Consider the following 22,817-nt stretch of genomic DNA (forward strand, 5'->3'; position numbering starts at 1 on the left):
TTTTGAAATGATGTTGTTCATAATGTAGTTTGTTCTTCAAGTCAAGTCCATTCATTTGATACATATATCCCAATCAACTTTTTTTAAACTAATATGAAATAATTTTTCATAAATAACTGTGTTCTAATAGTCAAGCCCTTTCATTTGATACCCACATTGATGGGGTTTTGAGAAAATATTTAATATTTTAAAATACGCAGTCTTATAATAATTGCCGAGATAAAGGTGTGTTCCAAATTTCAGATCAATCGGTCGACAGAGAAGGGGTCAATTGGTACAGCGCTACAGATAAACATGTCCTTTTCGGATAGGCACAGGATAGTTCGAGCAATGGGAACAGCATCGGAAAACATGAATTGATCATTCGCTTGATGAAACCGGTCAATGAATCTTCGCTTATTTAAGTATTTATTGGGTTGTGATGTTATTTCGCCTCCAAGACAAAGAAAAAACACCAATGCAGTTTTAATACTTATCATGTATATATTCATATATATTCATAACATATCATTATTCATATTAATATTTTATCCGTTATTAATAATTATTAGTAGATTTTTTCCCCTCTCTTCCTTCCCCTTTTTTTCTCGATTCTTCTGATCTTCCTTTCGTCATCTTACGACTTTTACTTCCCAGGACTATTCTGCAATGCTCACGCGCATTCGTGTTCAATTCACTGCCCGCCCTTTGGGCCTTGGGCCCATGGCCTTCGTTTGACCTCACTCTTGCTCTTGCTTCTTGCCTTCTTCCCGCAGTACGGGGTGCTGTGTCTGTGAATGTCTCTTCGGGTTCAGTTCGTTTCGCTTTTGTTTTCTCTTTGTCTCTGTCTTTGTTTTTTTCTTCTTACTATACACAATAAACGATGTTTTGTTTTATTTTTTTTTGTTGTTTTCTTCTACGCTGTTTTGTGTTCGCCCAGAAAATAAAAAAAGATAGATGACGTTTTTCCTTCTACTGTTTTGTTGCTGCTGCTGCTGTTGTTGCTGTTGATGTTGTTGTTGCTGATGGAATCGTTTTGGTTTTGTTTGTAGTTGTTTTTTTTTTGCTCTCTTACCATTCCTCTTTCCCTTAATAATTGTGGCAGTGGTGGAATCAGAGTATTTTTGCTACTTTCTTCTTTTATTTTATTACGTTTTCCCCTCTTATGATTGATTTATACATATACTTAATCAGTTTTGTTTTCGCGCTTGTGTGTGTAGTATGTGTGTATGTGGTGTTTATGCTGAATGTATACATTTTTCCATCATATTATTCTATTTTGATGACATTTGCTTCCTGTTCTTCGTATCTCGAGTAGAGCGGTGAGAGTTTTGTTTTCGGTAGATATTTAACACTTATTTTCTGCTTTTGTTGTTGCCGTTTAGTTTCTGTAAGTATGTGTTTGCTATTTTCTGGGTGATTGCAGCGCTGTTTTTTTTTGTAAGTTTATGGTTGGGTATGCGCGTGTATGTACGTGTTGTTTGTGTATGAGCATATTCATGTGACGATAAAGATAGGTGATTGAAACAGGGAGAGAAGATGACGTTTATTACATAGTGAAGGAGTAGAACGTTTTTCCATTTCGTTATTTGTTGTGTGTTTTTACTTTGTAAGAGGGAGAGGGACACGAATTAGCGCTTCTCACTTTACCGTACGTTTAATAAATATGGTATGTGGTATTCCGCTTATTTTTATGATCTTTTTCGAATAAAATTCGACCGTTTCAATACGATCTCTCCGTGCTTTCCAAAGGACAAAAAATAGGGAAGGTTTGATTTTCGAGTTTCGTATTCTTTGATAAACAATCAACAATTAATGACGATTCTAGTGGTAAATATTTCACAGAAACAGAAACAGTGAAAAATGATTTTTTTTCTTCGATAAAGGATAGCAGAGGATCAACAATTAGTTTAAATTTACATTGTCTCAAGAACAGCTACAGGAATGCTTCTGTTTGCAGTCGAATGGTCAAAGACTCACCTTTTCGTCTTGGAATGTTTCGTAATGCTCCTCACACAGGGCGTTTGATGTGAGGTTCCTTCTAGTTATTATTATTTTTGTTTTGCGTATATTCAATGATGTTTGCAATTGTTTATTCTAGCATTTTTTGTTTTGTTATTTTTTTAGTAATAATGTGTGTCTATTTAGTTGGTTTCATGTTGCAATTACAGTTTTTTTTCATCAAATTCCTTTAGTAATTTACGAACTTCTCGCTTTTTGTTCGGTGAATGGCATTTTTGTTACTTTTTTAATTAAAAATAAAAAACACAAATCAATGAAAACCAACCAAGCGGAATAAGCGAAACACCAAAAAAATGTCATGAAAAATGACATACAGATGGCGATGATAAAGACGCCATAAACTAAAAACAACGAGAGGCCAATAATTAAGTGTTTTTTTTTCTGCGACGTCTTCTGTTTTATTTAATTGCTAAATTCTTCGCTCCATGTGCTTTATTAATCTCAGCTAATCGTTCGTTTAGTTTAGTTTTTTTCTTAAATTTTTTTCTTTTTCGAATTTTCTACTTTAAATTGGATAAATGTCAAAACCGAAACCCAGAACGTGGACAAAGCTGTTGACAAGATATCTGGCGATCAAAAGAAATACGCAAGTCGTACACTAAAACGTGTGGTCATGAGTGTGCTTTGTTTTTTCTCCTTGCATTCTCGTTTCCTTGTCAAAGAAAAAAAAACTAATAGTCGAGACTTATATAATTGGTTTACTTGATTACGTTAAAATTAACTAATTATAGGCTACCACTTGTGTTTTACTCTTGATTTCAATATATAAAACTTCTTTTTTTGTGTTTACTTCATTTACGTTTTTAAATACAGCTACTCGTTTTTTTTTCTCCTCTTGTTTCCAGTTTAAACATTAGAATTAATACTTGTGGTGTATTGTGAGTGTTTGTGTGTGTATGTGTAATCTTTTTTTTTGTAAATTTTCACTTCTCCTACATTTTAGTTTCGTTTTCATACTCGCTCAGTGTGTCTCATACTTCCGACGCGCAGTGTCTCTCGTCAAAAACTTTTTTTTTCATTCTCAAACTTCCCATAATCAACGTGATTGTACAACGAAACTTCTCAAACACAATCAAAAATACAGGCGGCGGTTTCCGTTTCGAGGTTCGTAACTTGTGTTGTCGGTTAGACCGTATTTTTTTTCTTCTTGTAAAACTGCGAGCTAAACAGCTAAAAAAAGTTTACTGTGTACGAAATTGTCTCTCAAAAGTTTATGAGTCTGTGTGGGTGTGTTAGTCTGCGCTTTGGTACGATTGTTTCCAACTGTTTGTAAGTGGGTTTGCTTGCTTTGCGTTCCGGTAGAATAAATTATCAGTGGAAAATGATTAAAGCGAAGCTTATGGACTCTATAGTTTCACCTCTCCGCCGATTTTTGCGGGGATGCGGTGATTGGAGAGAGGGCGAGGCGTGCCGAGAATCGAGAGGATTATACAACATCTGCTTCCTTCAAGTTGGGAAAGTGTAGAGCGTGATAGCGTTCTCATTTTTTTCTAACTTTTCTCGTTTAAAGGTGTTTAAAGTTTGTAAATTTATATCAAAAAATATTTGTTTACCCTTTTTGGATGTTAAATTTTACTTTCTTCTTAATAAAAGATGCATTTGTGAGTGAGTGAGAGTGTATTTATGTGTGTAATGTGTGTGTTCTTATGGGCGTTTTGTTTTCTTTCTCTCTTTCATACATAGTATCTCTCATTAGTTTCACTTGATTTTAGATGTCCATCATATGATATGCTTCATGTTTTTATTATCGCGAAATCTCCGACTATTCTCTTAATCAGCTCGACTATCCTACAGTTAGGGATGGGAAGTAGAGTGCTCGTTAGAGTGGCGCCCTCTAGCTTCCTACCGGTAGCGTTACTCGTTTTGTTACGATGGATGATATTTTTTTGTGATGATGAATGAGAGTTGTCTGGGAAACAGATGTCGAGACAGTGACAGCTAGGCGGCGTTGATATCGGAAATAAGGTTTTTCTCCGATCACAGTAGGCGTTTTGTTTCATGGTTCATACGAGAGTTGATTGTGAATTGTGAGATGGATATTTACGTTTAAAAACAATAATATGACCGTGGTATTGTGAAGAGTTTTAGCGGTGACATATTCTCAGAAATCAAAGAGCGGGAACATTAAGATGAAACCTGTAATATTTATTTTTGACAGTGCGTGAAAGAATAGTTTCGTTCAGTGCTTGACAAAATTGTGTAGATCAACAATGAGTGGCCATTTTTGGAGTAAGTATTTTCCAATTGACGAATTTACCTTAAATTCACACCCAGATGGCGCAGTGAGTAAAATGATGTTTTGTTTTTTTTTTGTATGAAATTCGTTTTAATTTGTTGCGCTAAAAATACTGCAAAACACTGCTTGGTGGAAAAGGTAGAGTTTTGTATATTTACGATGATTCCAACACGCGATTTGATCAAAGTCATAGAAAATCTTCGAAAATTTAAAGTTTGATAATGCATACAGGTTATGAATATTGTGAATAATGAGGATGAAATCGATACCATATTAAGCTGGCTGATATAGTCGATTATGCAGTGGCCGATTCGAGAAGTTTTGAAAGTAATATTGTGGACAATTTTACACACTTCTTTATTTTATCAGGTTTAAGGCCCAGTCATTTCCTGATGGGTTCTACTATAATGAAGAAATTTATATATATTATTGAACTCACTATCGAACAACTGAAAAATGTCCAACATTATCTACACAAAAATCCCGCATTCTGGTTGGTCGATCACAAGCGATCTACGCTCTCCCAGCTGCTCATTCAATACGAATACGGGACCGGGCAATGCATTATACGCTTGATTTGTTTATCTGCTGCGCTAAATTCCACATCTTGGTTTGCGCTCTCCCAATTTCCCGCTGTTTAAAAAAAGCAAATAGCGAGTAATTTTGCCATGCAGCTTGGAGAACATTTTGCAAAAGCCTTATCCAACCATAATTACAAAAGTTTTTTTTTCCAAACCAGAAAAGCCGAATGCCAAAGGTGAACCCATTGACTTCAGCTCCGACTCGGAGTACGATTTCAACAGGGACTTCCTATTATTGATCTTGAGTCGACACTTAGTAAAGTTAACCAAGGCTCTACCGGATGAGAAACGTGTTCTACTTTGAAAAAAGGGTTTTTGAGACTTTTGTAATGAAGATCACCTCGAAGAATTAGAGACAAATATACATGACGTTATCGAGAAGAAACACCACACAGATCTAAGCTATACATTTGATCGAGCATGGAGGTACCCAGTATTGAAGGGTCTTTTCGACTGGGAGATTCGCCGTCGATTAGGCTTCCATGTAAAACATTTCAGAACCATAGGCAGCAACTCCAAATCTTCGTTAAAACTGCAAAAAAGTGGAATTCCCCAGGGCTCGGTTATATTACCAACCCTTTTCATGATTATGCAATTCCTTTTTGCAAAAAAATGTAGACAATGTATAAAACCATGATTATGCAGATTAAATTGTGCTAGTTTCAGTTAGCGTCACTGCATCAGCAATCAAAACTGGGTCCAAAAAATATTGGTTTCGAAATATCCCCGAAAAAAATCAAAATTCCTTCATATCTGTAATCCTGAAGCCCACTTCAAAATTTACTACTCAAAATACTCAATATTAACTAATTTACGCGCGTACTTGTGTGACCAAATTTTGATCGTAACACCCTTTATGTGTACAGCACCAATGAGTGGCGATATAGAGATTTTTTTCTGACGCAAAACAATGTAATCTTGATGGTCATTCAATACCGGTACCGTATCACTTGACTGATCACATTGCAGTACTGTTTGATCAAGAATCTTTGGGAAATATTGACTACCTACGGAGTTTACGTTCCAACTTTTTTTTGAACACTAGTGCCTCACAGTGTACATTACCCCAATCCGCCTAACAGTCGCTGTCCACAATTAATCTGAGAAAACAAATAATTAGTTCATATACATCGATCAAGACATACACTCTGTCCAACTTCTATAAGACCACCCTGATTCTATTTCGTTGAAAAACAAACAGTTAGAATTTCAACAAGATACATTCATACATTGTTGAATGCTTAGAATAAAGTATATTTTATATTGACGTCAGTTTCGTTCAAAAGAGTTGTTTGTTTATTTATAGTGCTTAAATATGATAATTTCAGCTGTCCAGTTTCTATAAGACCATTTCAAAATTCATAAGGATTATCGATGCAAAATTCACAACGATCGTCTGATTTACATGTCAATAATTGGCAACCTTGCCATTTAGGCTAATAACCTGGAAAATTTGTGTTGGAATACTATTTACCAAATGCTCCTGAACGAATTTCTCGATATTTTTGCATGTTTCCGAAATTGCGACCTTGAGCTCTTCAATCGGTGGTGTATTCTGCGTACAAGGATCCCCCTAAGATTTTCAACAGGATTCAAATCTGGAGAGTGAGCCGGCCAGTCCAGAAAATTAAGTTTTTGGTCCTTAATCCATTGCTTAGTTTTCTTGCTGATATGAATAGTACCATTGTTTTGCTGGAATGTGATTTTTTGTGACGATATCCACTCAAAAACGGTAGGAGAGAGGATTTCAGAACATGTAGGTAATCCTTGAATGATATGAAAGCTGTCTTGAGCTTTCCGGTTGCACAGAATCCCGCCCAAACCATGCACGATCCTCCACAAAAAATCCTGATTGAAAAATATTTTTCTTTCATCCGTAAATCACGCCAGTACCCGTTGAAACCATCAAGACTTTTTTTTAACTTTTTTTTGTCAGTGAAGATAACCTATACATTGAAGTACTTTTTGTTCTGCTATATAGCAAAATGTATTCTTTTGGAAACATTCTTTGTCACAACATACCATGTCCCACTGTCGGTTCATGTGAGCTTTGGAAAAACTCAGACGTCTTCCGATGTAAGATGGTGTAAAATGAGGAGTTTTAACCTTTCAAACCCTCTTTATATGAGGATTTTTTACCAAAACTTGATGAATTGTCACCCTAGTAACATTTAAATTGAAATATTGCTTTATTTGCATGAGCGATGTTGAGGTATTCGAATCTGTTCTAGCTATTTCCCGCTTATTCCGGTCAGAGAGCTTCGATTTACGTGGAGCTCTCTCCTTCTTACCGTATCCTTGAGGATTCGTTAAATAATTGAGCACTGCTTGATGGGATTGTCCAATCCGATGAGAAATTTCTCTGATACCAATATTTTCTTGGTGAAATGCATCGATTTGTCTTTCTTTTCTCTCCGAGAACACTTTTCCCTTCGGCATTTTCCAGATTTATTGATCAAAACAACTAAAACATCGGAAAAATGTAACTGGTCTTATAGAAACGTGACACTTGGAAAATACAAAACCTTTGGTTGACGCTCAGCGCTTGCACACACACATATGAAAATCATGCAATGTATGGTAGTCACCAATACAAACACACTAGAATATAAGTTTAAGCATTGTTTGTTTACAATGACACAAAGCAGCAAGATCATCGCCTTGATCTTATAGAAGTTGGACAGAGAGCAGCAGAGAACCGCAGAGAACCGCAGAGAACCCATCGCTTTACCCAAAAGGATGTTCAGTTTCTTTGGTAGTAGTAGACACAAAATGATTCACTGATTATCGCGTGAAACACACGTACTTCGCTATTTAGCTTGTCGCTCTTGATGACCACCGAAAAATAATACCATTACATCGATGTTACTTCATCCTTCATCTGTCATAAGGTTTATCGAGATTACGTGTGAAGTAGGCTTGTGTGTTTTTTTTTAATGTTCGTAATGTCCCCCCTTGAACGCATCGTAGTAACCATGGGTAGCTGGTGTAGATGTTTTTTTCTGTGTGTGGATGTATGATGTGTGTGTGAGTGTGTGTTAGCAGAGTTTTGCACCCGCTACAAGCGATTGTTGTGTTCTCTACGCCATCGCTGCAAAAATTTAATAGGCGTGGACAGAAACGTCACCCGAAATGGCTGCTGCTGCTGCTATCGATCGATCTTTGCTGATTGTTAGAATTAGGTTCATCCAATAAGTTGTCGCTTTTTAAGATATTAGAATTGTTTGTAAATATTGTTTCAAATATTGATGATTATTTTAAATATGTGTATGTGTGTATAGCGGTTGCCTTCCTAATATCGCATTTTTTGTTTAATATAAATTTTGATATAAATATATGTGATTTAATCTGGTTCTCGATAAAGGTTTTCTTTTGTTTCGTTTTGTTCAAATTGTTGTTGATAAGGATGAGTTTCGAGTACAAAAGGAGAGAAAAAATAACAAAAACAGTGACAGCTACGATTTTTTATCCTTTCTTTTTGATTATTTTTTTTTCGTCGGTAAAGTTCCAAAGTTTTATGACTGTATGTATGTTTGTATGACTACGATATGAAACAGTGATATAATGACAAGCCCGGGGTGGCTGAAGATACGATGATTTTTGTTGTTGTCAGTATGATGGTAAGGACCAGCTGACAGTAGCACGAGTATTGTTCGGATAGTTTCGGAGATTCACGACGCAACATTTTTATTTCATAACAAGAGACACTGCGACGACTTCTGGTTTTGCTAATGGGTTGTTTTTTTTTTACTCATGGCATACATTCAATCGATGTTCCGTTTTCAGTGTTTTTTTTTCTAATATGCTTTGTCTGTCTACTACGAGGTTTGCAGTTCGTTTATAATTTTTAAAGAGTATATTGTGCGAGTGCAATATTCGACGACAAAATAAAACTCAGTTCTACCCAACGCAAAATAACGATTAATTGGATAATGATGAGTTGCTTTCGCAAAAATACGGAATATATGTTTCAATTTGCTTTTAGTGTGTATAGTGATTAAAGCAAAGTGAAGAGAAGAACAGTTCACGGAAACGGCTGCTAGCGGTCTTGCTGTATGTGGACATCATGGATGGAAAGAAGACTGTATTTACACGAACGATGTTGACTGCCAATTAAAACAATAACAGAAACAATACTTTGCGAACTATCGATACACTAATTACAACAAATCCTATCCATTACTCCCAGTTTGTTTCGAGAATGTTTTCGAGAAGTTAAAAAATGTGTTCCTACGCATAGAAACCTAAACGAGCCTAATTTTTGTAGTTGATTTTCGAATCAATATGCATTTGATACAACACGAATCATGCTTTTAGTTATAATAGTTTTTTTTGTTTGCTGTTGTTGTTAAATCAACGAACGAGAATTATTTACAGTAATATTTATGCTAGTGTGTGTGTGTTTCAAAATGTTGACCTGTCAATTTTCTATCTCCCCTGCATTGGTTCAAGTATTCTAATTATTTAATGTCAATGATTTGGGGCGAGAGATGGCTGTTTTTTTTTGTTCGAAATGGGTTCATATGGTGATATATATGTTTGATTTGAATATTCTCAACAACGAGTTAAAGGTTTTACCTAATGAAGCACGGGTTCGATAATATTTGGAATTTTGCTTCAGGAATCCAAAATTTACAACTCCGATTAAGGTTAAACCTTATCGGGAGAAAAAAAATGAAAACATGAAAATAATCACCTGACGAAACGTAACTGATCTCAATAGTTTGCAACTGCTAGAATATATTAGCCATAAGCGAGTTTTTTTCCTTTATTAAAGAATGCACTAATTTGCACAGAAAGAATTGACACTTTTTCCACTTGGGCGTGGTTTGTTAATTTTTTTCTTCTTTCATCTCTTTTTTCAGATTTTTGTTTCGGTATCACTCGGAGAACTCTACCGGAAGGCGATACGTCGCGGTTTTTCTTATGAGTAGAACATCGGAATACGTTTCTTCTTAGAAATCCCAGGTTAGTGATGGTTTGGATATTTTCTTTGTATTGTATTCAATAGCAATTGTTATCCTGAGATATTTCCTCCATTTCATCCACTTGATATCCCGCTGACTGTTCTGATGGAAGAGGGCCAATAAATTATGGTCGCCATGAAGATTTGTAGAAATTTTATAAAAATGTAAGAGAACGCATTTCCAGCTTCGTGCCATGAGTTCAACAACAGACAACAGACTTCCGTTTCTGTCCTATTTTTGAGTTATTTTATCTATTATTTGAAGTTTTTTTTTAAGTGTAATTGTCACTCATTACACACAAAAAATCTCATGAACATCTCCGATAGACAAGTATTTACCCGTTTGCTGTTTTTCCTAAAATCGCCAAGAAATACGTCGAATTCATCATCGAATTTCAAAAATTCATTATCGTATTTCAGAAACCGTCCATGTACATTTTGTTTATTGGCCCATAAAAATCACATGTGCAAAATTGCAGCTCAATCGGACATGATTTAGGCACTCGAAGTTTTGATTTTTTCATCCTCGAAAATCTTCCAAGGGGGAAGTAATGGAAATTTGGAAAATCGATTTTTTTTCGATGCCGAATGACTTTAAAATGCATGAAACGTCGAGATCTGATATCATCTCGAAAAAAAATTTGGTTTCATGCATTTTTAAGTCATTTGGCATCGAAAAAAATCGATTTTCCAAATTTCCTTTGCTCCACCCTTGGAAGATTTTCGAAGATTAGGTGCGTTTTCATTTCGCTCGAAAACGAAAAGTCCAATGTCGGTTCAATAAAAACGGCGCAACCCAGACAGAAAATTCAATGCCAGGGGGCGACGCGGGGCTCAACATGTTAATACTTCGAACTGAAAAAGTCGATTTGTCAGATCAATCTGTGGCCCTTTTAACTTGCGTAGTAGAATCTGAAGCCACATTCTAAAATGGACACGAGAAACTCGACACTCTCTTATATCTAATATTGATGTTCACAAAAGTGCAGAAAGATCATTCAACCATGGCTACTCTTTTCTTCTAGCCTGATTTGGAAAAGGTGGAAAAAAATCATCTGATGTATGAATGAATATAGTTTAATTTTTATTCAGAAAACTGAACAAAATAACTTTGTGATTAATTCTTGTTAACCATGTGTACCCAAGCTGTTCATTGTCTGTTTTCTTTCCCATTTTTCCTTTGATAATTCAACCATCTGACAGTTGTTAATGTTAGTACTCAGTGGACTTTTTCACGCTGTTGGTGTTGTTCTGCTCACACTCACATAAATTCATGCGGTTAACTGCAGTAACTGCTGCCATAGTTGATACATTCAATTATGTTTTTATTTTTTCCTAATAAAATTTATTCTGAGGTCGATGTAATGGGGACAAAGGCTTCACCTAACGAGCATAAGGAACTGAGGCGGCCCAAGCCGCGCAATGACTCAATCCGAGTCGGCCGCCGACCTGCCGTCTGATGCGACGGCCTCTCACAAGTAAAACTGTGTTTCACTGGTTGCCCGGTTCATTTTCTTCATAGAAGAAAAGTTAGGTCAGACCGAAGGCATACGTTTGCTTGGAGCATTACGTGTGCTCGGTTATTTTTTGCTGTGAAATATATCATTCATATGTTTTGCCCGGGCCGACTCGGATTGCATAACCTCGGCGGCTTGGAGGCCGCCTCAGTACCTCCCCTCGTTAGACGGGGACTCCACCGCCATTACATTAATATCACCATATTTTTTTAAAGAAAAAATAAATTCGTAATAAAAATTGTGCTTCGTTGACGTTAATACGTTAGTACTCCAATGTTTCCAAGTTTCTTACGAGAGAGGTTTTTTTCTGTATTATAGTGACTTTCAACATTTTTGGCTGGTTCGTCACTTCTACCTTCCATTTTGGAAGAATATCGAGAGTGAGAATTGGACTCGTGATCTTCAGCGTGAGAGATATGGATGTTACCACTACGCCAGATCGCCTCCAAACTTATGAGAGAGAGAACAGGGTGCACGAATGTGTAACTCCATAGAGAGAGAGAGAGAGAGAAAGTTTTGGAGAGAATTAAGTTGATTTTTGCTGCATTTTCGCCATTGAAGAACAGTCGAGTTTATTTCCATTTCAGTGTCTATTAGAAATCGCTCCTTTTTGCTTGCAGTTGCGTGTCTTGTGTATATTGAAGCGAAATGGAAGCCAGCACAAGTAAAATGGCGACATTCAATCGTTCCCTTAAAACCTGACGAGAATTTCAAAAAACGAGTAATGTAAAGCAGATCCAGCATTCCTAACGATTATCACAAGCCATCTGAACAATTTGAACTTGGGCCAGCAAGGTAAATCGGTTCAAATCTCAACCAGATCCAAAAACACGAAAGTAAACTCATGTTGTTCGAAAAACAAATGGGAAATTTCCCATCTCCCAATTCTCAGTGTCCATCTCCTGACACTGAGGCTTTCCGAAGTATCGTCAACCAGGAAGAACATTTTTCTCGCAAATTTGAGAACTTCAAAAAGCAAATTTGAGAACTTCAAAAAGATTTTTTCCGCGTCTGAAAAGAATTGACGGTTCGATCGCATTTTCGACGCTTCGATGTCTTGTTTGTGACGTTCTCAATACGCCTCACTCCTTGAATTTTTTTTCTGAATATAATCAGAACGAAAATATGCTTCGAAATCGGCTCAGCAACTACACGATGAACGCTATTTTGAGATACAAAAAATTGAATAAACATGATAGCTATGTATAAGCATCATCAAAGACACGAATGACTTGGAAATTAATATTAGTAGTATTTAGTATAAATGAATGAGTATTTTTTTCATCCTAATAAAATATATTTTTTTTACAACCAATATTTTTGATGGTACAGATTTTTTGAAGAAAAAGTACAGATGAGAAAGATTTTTACATCGCCGATCGACTTCAATTGGCAACATGCACGGAAAAAAAATCTCATAGAAAGCTTCTTTCTATTCAGAGAATGTTTCCTTTCCACTGAAAAATTTGGTGATTATTTAATCCGACTTGCTAAATATGGGTGAACTCATAGCCTCTGAGTTCATCCAATGTTTACAATACGTACTAAATTTCTAGTTAGTTTCTGTGAAAAAAAAATGTTTTGGGAGGAATAATTTTCCTCCGTGCATGAAACGAAACGAAGAGCAATGAATACTGCGACAACGGGTGGTATGTGTCATCTCTACATGGTTATGTTTGTGTATCGTTCGGCGTGTTTGGAATAAACATTCAACACTAGCGAAAAGCATGTTCGTGTAGAACAAGAACATGGAATTTGAACATCGCGTACACATGTGTAAGTGTTTTTCGGAAGACTGCGCACAGTTGGTACGGATTGTGGTCTGTACAGTTCATGATTAGTTGCAAAATTGAATCGTCTTCTGTAAGTTTTCATTCCTGACGCGGGTTGTGCACTCCTGTTGAAACATCTCATCGGGAATATAATTCCCAGCTGTCAACAGCATTCACATTTGCAGTAATCGCAGCATCAAGACGGCACATGGCATTTGATCACATGAACCTAACTAAGTAGTAACTGGAGCTATTGCTCAAAATTGAAACATTGGGTTCATCTCAACATCTTGGATCTATTCGATTCAGGTATTCCATATTGCTACCGAGGTACAAGTTTAGACATCGAGCCTTATGTTTTTATTGTGTAAAACGAGAGAATCTTATCGAGTTTAGTTCTTGTTTGAACTTCATGTGTTGCAAATTTCATATATCGGAGCGTTTCTGAAATATTTGCAATGCGAAATATTAGTTATGTGAACCAAACTGAACTAGAAGCCACAAGCAGAACAAACAGCTCAAAAAATTATTACAGTTTTTTCTCAGTCGATGCTACCGACTTTTCACAGTGATGGGCACTAAAAAATATTCACCCTCATTCGAATTCAAAGTGTTCCAATATTAGAGGTTTTTTCAAACTTTTCGGTATTCCAATGAATACTACGTAAAAGAAAGTAATTAGTAGACCATTTCGCTATTTCAGTACCGTAGATTTATTTTTTAGAAAAACAAAAAATGTTTGTTCCTAAATCGGCACTTTTAGGGTAAAAAATCCACTTGCGTAAATTTGTTTTACCGTGTTTCGTTCCTCAATGTGCCTCTCGGTTTTGACAGTTGGTTGTTTACATTTAACACAAACATAATTTTCGTTGATGTTTAGTCAACTCCTGGACGTTTTTTGACGCTTAGGAAGCTTCCGAAAAGCGTGTGGAAAGCAAATCTCAACACAGGTCCGAAATTTGACTGTGCGTAACTTTCAGCGGAAGGAGTCTCAACGAAATATTGCTGGGAAGTATGGGGTATGCCATGGTGCGGTCCAACTGGTCATTCTGAAGCACCAGATGCTCGACAGCGTGGCCGATCGACCGGGAAGAGGATCAAAAAGTAAGACTGATGCAAGAACGGACACGCTCCAACATCTGCAATCGACTATTAAGCACGATCGTGGAAGCATCATGGTGTGGGGCTGTTTCTCCTGGGCTGGGGTGAGAAACTTAGCGCAGGTCAACGGTATTATGACTGCCGATACTTACATCGTCATTTTGTGTGAGAATCCATGCTGAAAATGGGACCACACCTTCCAGCAAGATAAAAACCTGAAGCATACTGCGAAGAGAACAGCAGCATTCATCCGATCGTCCCGAATCAAACCAATGGTGTGGACATCCGAAAGCCCCGACTTTAACCCTGTTGAGAATTTATTGGCGATTTTGGACAACTGACGTTACGAACGAGCAACACTATTTTACTGTGTTGAAGAAGGCTTGGGACCTCCGGAACCTCGTGGAGAGTATGCCAAAGCGTTGTTAGTTGGTTATTGAGACCAAAAGGGGTCATATTGACTATTTATTATTTGTTTTCATTATTTGTTTTAAATCCATGAAGTGGATTTTTTTATGTCATACCCTAAAAGTGCTCATTTAGGAACGAAAGTCATTTTTTGTTTTTTTTAAATCAGCGATATTGAAATGGCAAAATGGTTTACTAATCACCTACTTTTACGCTGTATTGACCAGGGCCGACTCCTGCTGAAAAAATGAAATAATTCGAAACCAGGGTTTTGGATGTTTGGATGTTTTTTTAAATGTATTGTATCCCACAACCACAGCTTTCTCTCACGAATTAACAACATAAATTAAGGTGAAGAAGGTTACATTTTTTTCACTTCTGTTGTGCTTCTACACCCAAGCTAGCATTGCCAGAGATCGTTTCATTTTCGGCAGAAAAAAGCCTTCTCGTGTCCTGAAGCGCCAAATGAACAAATAACATCATCTGTTTCAAAGGCTATAAAATGTTCGTATGCATTGGAGCAGACATCTCTTTCTTTTTTCTCTTTTCATCTCTTTTGGGATTACACAAAAAAAGTCCAAACGGTGCCGGTGATCGATCCAAGGCTGGATGGAATACAAGGCTGTATTACATGACCACGTTATCCACACAGCTACTGGTGCTGTTGGGTAAATGCGTGATAATATTACACCTCGTTATGAAATGAAGTTGGACAGTGTTTTCTAAGAGTAAAAAGGAGAACATAAAGAAGAGATCTATATTCATCTCGGTCTGGGCCGTTTATTTGGCAAACTATACGAAAAGTGTTTATTTGCAATGTGTCTCCTGTTTCGCTCGCTCAAATTGATCTTATGTTGCTATGCCATATATATATATATATATATATATATATATATATATATATATATATATATATTTATATATATATATATATATATATATATATTTATATATATATATATATATATATATATATATATTATACAATTGCTATGCCATTTGACAAATGTCATGACATTTTCTGTTATTTTTAGGATCATTTTGTAATAAATCGGGATGACGAAACATTTGCTAAAATTCATTTTGGGTGTACTTCGATTTCACAGATACACGTTTGTCCTTTTAAATGTCGTAACGCATCACAACACAACACAAATTTTATTCAATTTTTGTATATCTGCAGTGGGTCAAAAAGTCGTGATAGAATGCAGGTTTAATAATCGCGATATTTCTGGTTCGAATCTCGATACTGCTTTTCTTTTTTTGCGTGCGTGCGTGTTGGAAAATGGAAAAAGTCTTCAAATTGATTGGTCTCATGTTGCAGTTACCAAAATGTTAGGGAATCTGACGGTCCCTGTTTGGGTGTTTCGTAACGTGGATAATTTTGCTGTTTTACGTATTTTGCAAAGCATTATTTCCATCTAGTTCGCATGATTAAACATGATCAAAAAATTTCTAAAAAATCAGGAAGAATGAAAATAAAAATCAGAAAGAAATCAGGATAGCTCATATTGGGTTGTCTTGAAAGTTCGTGCCGATTTTTGAGAAAACAAAAGCAAAATTTTTATAGGCAACCATCTTTTACGCAGCTTTAAAATTATATCCTCCCAGAATATATATGTTTTCTCGTATATTTATGCTCGCCATAGAGTTGAAGTTTTTGTTACTAAGAGAGTTTTGCAAGGATCTTTTGATCATTTATATTTTGCCCCAAAAACCTGCAGCATCATGACAGTGAATTAGAGAAGAATCAAAATTTAGAATTTCTTTGAATTCAAAATTAATAATGTTGCGGCTACTCGTACATACACATCATCCAAGGTAATGTTGTTCGTCAAACTTAATCTTGTTATTTTTTCTAAAATTCGTCAGGTATTCCGTTTTATGAAATTATCTAGCCTTTTTTTGAAAATTGATTTTCACTTATTCGGGATTTGTCGAGTAACAACGATCATACATATTGATGAAAAGTTAAGTATAGCTTTGTATCAGGAGAATTTAATTCTATGTAAGCATCATACATGTTCGGACCGAAGAGCTATTATTATCGTTCTCATTTTTATCTAAGAAAACCTTGACAGGAATCCTAGTATATTTTTCTCGGATAGTTTTCATTCTGATGAAGTAAAAAGTACAAAAATCAGGATCATTTCTAAAAAATCTGTGTTTTTTTAGTGTTTCTCAGGATATCAGACATCTCTGCACATGATGATAACACAAATAAAACAAATTTTCCATATCACGGAATAAAATTTTGTTAATTGAGCTAAATGTCTTGATTTTATTGGGTCTTTTAACTAGGAGTCGGAGTTAGTAAAAAATTTCCGACTTCGACTCCGACTTTTAATGCAATGGAATTCCTTCCGACTCCGACTCCGACTCCGTAGCCCTGGTATTGACTGGAATACCGTAAAATTTAAAAATACTATCAATGTTGAAACACTTTGATTTTGAATGAGGTGGATTTTTTTGCGCCCATCTCTGTAACATAAACATTGACCTAACGAACAAAATTCTTATCGATTTAAATTAGTTCTTTTTTTTTCTTGAAAAATTTTTCAATGACAGCAAAATGAAGTCAATAGTTGAGAAACGAGTTCCGATAAGGTTGACAAGGAATGTGAGAAATGCGTCACAATGGTCTCGGTTCATATCCATAACCAAATCCAAAAAATTTTCACTGAATACTCCGAATTGAAGATTATTACATATATTGCAAATATGGAAACAAACCCCCATATCGCTTCCGGTGAGTGCATCCTTCAAACAAACAAAAAAAAACTGTAGAATTTCCTTCCCAATACCTATCGATCCGTTCAATACAATCGTGCGGAAATGTGCTAGGAACCTGGCGCAGCAAATGATACCGTTGAATGATGTGCCACGCTCTGTGCACCTCTCCTCCGAAACATAAGGTGTTTCGTCCTTTTCTTCCTATCGCTCCGCGCCTCCGCCGCTGCCAGGTGTGTGCACATGCGCATTTTTTTTTATGATGCCTGCCTAGTATATGCGATTACAAAGAGATCAAATAGTAAGGTGATTCTACTAATTTTCGAATAGGTTTATCTTTTAGCTAAACTTGGTTCTGGTTTTCGCTACCGTATTTGATTATGAACGATCCGCGCGCGAGAGATGATATCTGTTTGTGTTTGTGTGTGTGTTTTTTTATGATGTGCCATGAAAAATTGTGCTATATGTATAGAAGAGACTATCGCCCCAATTTTTTTCCTCGTGTGGGGAAAACTGGGGAAAAAGTCCGAAATGGCTAAAGGCTATTAATCTAATCATTCTCTTTTTTTTTTGTGTGTTTCGTATAGTGACTTCCATTCTCTCCCACGCTCGCTCGGTTTTTGTGTCGTGATTTGAAATTTTGTTTAACATCAGTAATTATGCTAATCTATTTACACTCCATTTTCTGTCAGATCGATCTGTTCATTAAAGCGATCGACACTGAAGATCAAAAATTAAATGCAATTGTGATTGTTTCTTTTTTTTCTTTGAGAGGGTGGAAAAATCCTCAGCTCGTCGGCTCCCGCTGTGACAGCTTTCGGTCGTTTGCTTCAATGTGTGTTGTTGTTGAATGTGTTTGGGTGTTTTGTGTTTGTTTCGCTTTCGTTCTTATTATTCTTCACTTGTAAATTACCATTAAGTGTAATGTAAAAGTAAGTCTTGTTCTTTCGTCTTATTGTATTCAGTTGTATCTTTTGGTTTGCTCGCAATTTACCTCCTATACGCTGTGTCTTTTATTTTGTTTTTATTTTTACGTTTGTCCTCAGCTAGTGACGTTACGAGCTAGCTTTAGTGTGTGTGTGTGTATGTGTGTGATTTCGCGTTACATTTGCCACCGCTACTGTGAGTGTGACAGTTTCGTTTAAGCTTATTATTGTTTGGTTTTTTCTTCACTGCAAAATTCGAGTTTTACTAGTTGAATGACAAGTAAAGCGTATAAAATGCACGTTCAGTAATAATCTTAACAATCTGTGTGTTGTGTTTCAATGTTTTTTGGGGGTAGTTTTCGTCTAAATGCATGTAATTGATTCGAATATTTATGTATGGTTTTGCTCAAGTTGCGTTGAATTTTTTGTCAAACAAACCCGATACGGAACTTATCAGAAAGAGTCAGAGAGGTTGAGAATTAGGATCTGATTATTTCCATCCTACTTCTCGAAATATGCGCAAAAAACTAAAAACACAAATTTGCTAGTCGCAATAGTTGTTCGACAGCTTCCTATCAACGAATAGTTCCTGCTTATGTATTTCCCTCGACTAGTTTTCCACTAATAATACTGATTTGAAGCAAATGGGCTACCTTCCTATTTCATATCGAACGAGTCATCCTCGTCCGAGGATTTCAAGCCACCGTTCCGACCGCTAGCGGCGCCGTTACCTGTTCCGCCATTATCGCTCGGTGGATTGTAACTGGGTAGAAAGGGATTCGTTGACGAGTATTGCACTCGGTACATTGGATGGCCATTACTACCATTACCTTCACCGCTTGTCCCATTCCCTCCCATACTGAAGGGACTAGTGCCGCTTCCGGTGCTGAAATAAGACGACGATAGTCCACCAGAAGTCGCCGAAGTGGTCATCGAGGCCGAGGTACCATAGGAGGAAGTCAGCCCAGTGGACGAGAATCCAGACGACTCGTAGTCGTATCCGCTTGCTCCCAGATCGGCATCACTGGAGCCGGCTCCACTGTCGGTTCTGGAGCTAGCGGATGTTCCCATCATGCCACTGTCCCCAATACCTCCACCTCCACCGGTACCGGTCAGCGCTCGAAGTCGATCGCTAATACCATACGAGCTCGAGGTTCCCGTTAACAAACCAGTGGATGTACCACCGTAAGAATAGATTGAGGAATTTTTCGGAAGCGTACCGTAGATACTCATGCTACTGACCGCCGCGGCTGTGGTAACCGCACCGTTACCACCATTGTTACCCTCACCCAGCATGCTTCCGCCTGAGCTTGCGTAACTACTAGTTGGCTTACCACTACTGCCACTCGAATAGCCCATGTCTTGCTGATATAATGAACTACTCGCACTTTGCTGCCTACCTAAAGATAATGGTAATGTGCCTGTATTGCTGGTGATCGTTCTCGACAGCGACGAGGTTAGTTTGCGAAGCAACGACGAAGTGCTTCCATCGTCTGCGGAGGTTGACGAGTCTGCACTCAACTGACCGGGTAACTTCAAGCTACTCGACGGGAACTGATAGCTGCCGAGAGTTTGGCTCCTGAGTGTGGAAATGAAACTCGATCCACTGCTTGCGCTTTCCCCAGTGCGATCGATCGGCTCCTGACGCTTCAGGGACGGCGATTTCTGTGGCGAGCGTTCCCGCAGGGAAGAGTTCGACGAGTGATGAGACGATTCCGAGGGCGATGGAGACACCACCAGGTTGTTCTTCTCGTCCAGACTGAACGTGGCAACGTCCAGCGAAGAAATGGGTAATGTCCCCGCTATCGCTGCCGAGGATTTCGATGGTGATGACGTAGTGGAAACCTTTCCGTGTGATGCAATCGACACCGCGTGCGGCTGCTGCTGCTGCTGCTGCTGCTGCTGCTGCTGCGATGTCGTCGATGTGGATGACAGATAATCCGATGAGAAAAGAACACTTCTGGATGGAAGTTGTAGATCAGATGATGAGGAGATATTTGGTCCATTGTTGTTGTTGATGCTGCTGCTGGTGCTGCTAATGCCGTGAGTAGCGCCGTTACCTTCCCGTTTACGAGTGCCGTTTGTGGGACCACCGTTGCTACCCGCACCGTTCCCAAGAAGCAAGGAGGAGGAGGATGACGACAGTGCGAGATGGTGCTGATGATCAAGCGGGGCGGAACCATTGGCAACGGGATCGCTCCCATTGGTGGCGTACTTTTTCGCCAGACTGCTGCTACTGCTCAGAATGCGGCTGGTGTCGGACTTCAGGGAATAGCTACTGCTGGATTCTTTAAACTTAACCGAGGCGGGTGAGGCTCCGCGCTTGATGGTGTCAGTGCCTACGGGAGGAATCACGAGATGCGCTGTAGTATTCACTACAGTTTGAAGTTTGGTTTGAGGATTACTTACCGGATCCAGATCCGGACGCTGAAGAGGTGGAACTAGAGCTTGGGGAGGGTGTGGCGTGATGCGGCGATTGGACGTGCGCCGCCGAGGCCGCTGAGCCCTCCAATGGATGGGGCTGAAGGTGAAACAGAAATCAATTATTAAAAAAAGCTGCACTAATGGGCTACCAAAAATGAAGATTGGGCATTGAACTTTATTTGATGCAGGTGCTTTGGGTGCTGCTCCGAGTGTATTATACGCAATGCAAGTGTAGGAGTGTAGGTGTGTGGGTAGGCTTTGTTTGTGTGTCGGTGTTTGGTGTGTTATGTTATTACCTGTTGGCCCACTTGTTGCGAGACTCGATGGGATTGAGCTAACTGAGCCACTACTGATTGATACTGTAGATTGCTGGGAGTGGCTGAGAGCGGATGCGGACCGAGTTGTGAGGATGTTGTTGATGGACTGCTGGCTACTGAACGTGAGATAGCCCCCGTCCCCACCGACAGGGAGGATGATGCCTGCTGAGCCGCCTGATGCTGCTGCTGTTGCTGCAGTAGCTGTTGCTGCTGGTGGAGGCTGCTGGCCGACGGGAGGGACTGGAGAGGCGTTTGTGATTTGCCCACTTGCAACGCACTGGCTTTGTTTCCACGCGGCTCTACTGGCTCGCCGCGCCGACCTGTCTACATAGGACTCTGAATTAACCACGAGATATTGCGTACGCTTTATGAGAGTGAATTGTGAAGTTTTCGTTTGGTTTGTTTCATTTTTGTTGTTGTTTCTTATTTGGATTTGTTTAATTGGTCGGTATTTGACAGGGGTTACAGCACAAGACAGATTACGACAGAGATGTTTGTACTCGAGCAGAGGTGGAGAGTTAGGTACAGAAATAGTATACTGACAGAAAAGCTTTCGCCTCCGCGTTTGATGCACATCGATGCAATAAACAAAAATATTATATAGAAACATGATAGTGATGGATGTTTTTAGAGGAATTTTAGAGGACTTAATGCCGGTAAAATATTTTGATATGTGCGCCATTTTGACAGCTGTATTTTTTTGAGCTTAGTTTGCTTTACCATTTCATCACGAATAACGTTTGCATTAAAAAAATGGACAAAAAGTGCCGATTTTTCATGGGTTTACCTTCACACGCACTGACGAAACTACCCATGCATCATAGTAACCCATGAGTCAGCAGAAAACTACCCATCGATCATAGTAACCCATGAGTCAGCAGAAAAAAATTGACAGCTCTATCAGTCAAACACTAACCGTGATGGCGAAAACAGTGAAGCTACTCCGTTCAGAAGTGTGCGCGTTCAAAGGTCGGTACTCGGAAAACGGAAAACGGACATCGTGCGGCACTTTGTGGACGCCCGATACGCCCGTTCCGGCATCTACAATATCTTGGCACTATTGGACAACAATCTGAGCATCGCAAGAAAAAAATTGTGTAACACATCGAGATTTACAGTTATTCAAAAAAAATTGTCAAAAATTCTTTTTCAGACAAAAAATTGACCAAGAAATTTGGCACTAAAAAAATGAAAACTCCGATTTCCGGTGATTTTTTGTTTTTCAAAAAACTCAAATTTTAACGTCTTAGACACTAGTAAATGAAGTCCGAATGAGTTAATATTTTGCATAGGGAATATTAAAGTGCAAATCAACATTTCGTAGCATGTTCCGAATTAAAAATCGAGATAACTATTTTTATTGGCACCCACAACCATACTTTTCGTCTTGTCTTCCGAAAAAAACTAATTCCCAGAATGCCGTTTTTTGACAATTTTTTTTTCGAGATCCCCGATTTCCTTTACTCCCTCTGTGGGTGAATTTTCGATTTTCATAAAACTCAAACTTTGACCGCTTTGCGCCACTAAGTCCTATTGACCTTATATTTTGCATAGGGTGTTTTTTCGAGGTGGTGAACATTTTTTATGGGGTAACTTTTTGAAATACGAGATGACCATTTTCATTGGCACCCTAATAGCCATACATGTCAGGAAGCGGAAGTCCCGTCCACTGTTCTCGGAGCTGCAGGCAATGATACAGCGGCAGTGGCTGAATAAGATGGTCAAGCCGATTTTTTCGGCGAATCGTGACGTGGCGTGATTGACAGGACACATCGTATTTAACTTCTCCCACAAAAAAAGTGAGCACCGAGGTGAAGTTTATTGCACACATCAAGTTC

The 22,817-nt window shown here is 38.2% G+C and overlaps 1 protein-coding gene across 10 annotated transcripts in view; it reads right to left on the reverse strand.

The window, feature by feature from the left end:
* Positions 1–769: 769 nt before the first annotated feature.
* Positions 770–22,817, reverse strand: part of LOC129763504 (rho GTPase-activating protein 100F) — a 166,363-nt gene continuing 144,315 nt past the window's right edge. For 9 of the 10 annotated variants that reach the window (XM_055762632.1, XM_055762635.1, XM_055762637.1 and 6 more), the window contains 3 exons: positions 20,959–21,299; positions 20,648–20,759; positions 770–20,577 (listed from right to left, as the gene is read on the reverse strand). In XM_055762632.1, coding sequence (XP_055618607.1) covers positions 18,896–20,577; positions 20,648–20,759; positions 20,959–21,299 — 2,135 coding nt within the window. In that variant the 3' untranslated portion in view covers positions 770–18,895. Of the gene's footprint in view, positions 20,578–20,647; positions 20,760–20,958; positions 21,316–22,817 lie in introns of all 10 variants that reach the window. The other variant, XM_055762639.1, reaches the window with a different exon arrangement.

The sequence above is a fragment of the Toxorhynchites rutilus genome, chromosome 1 (genome assembly GCF_029784135.1).
Source record: "Toxorhynchites rutilus septentrionalis strain SRP chromosome 1, ASM2978413v1, whole genome shotgun sequence".
Classification (NCBI taxonomy): domain Eukaryota; kingdom Metazoa; phylum Arthropoda; class Insecta; order Diptera; family Culicidae; genus Toxorhynchites; species Toxorhynchites rutilus.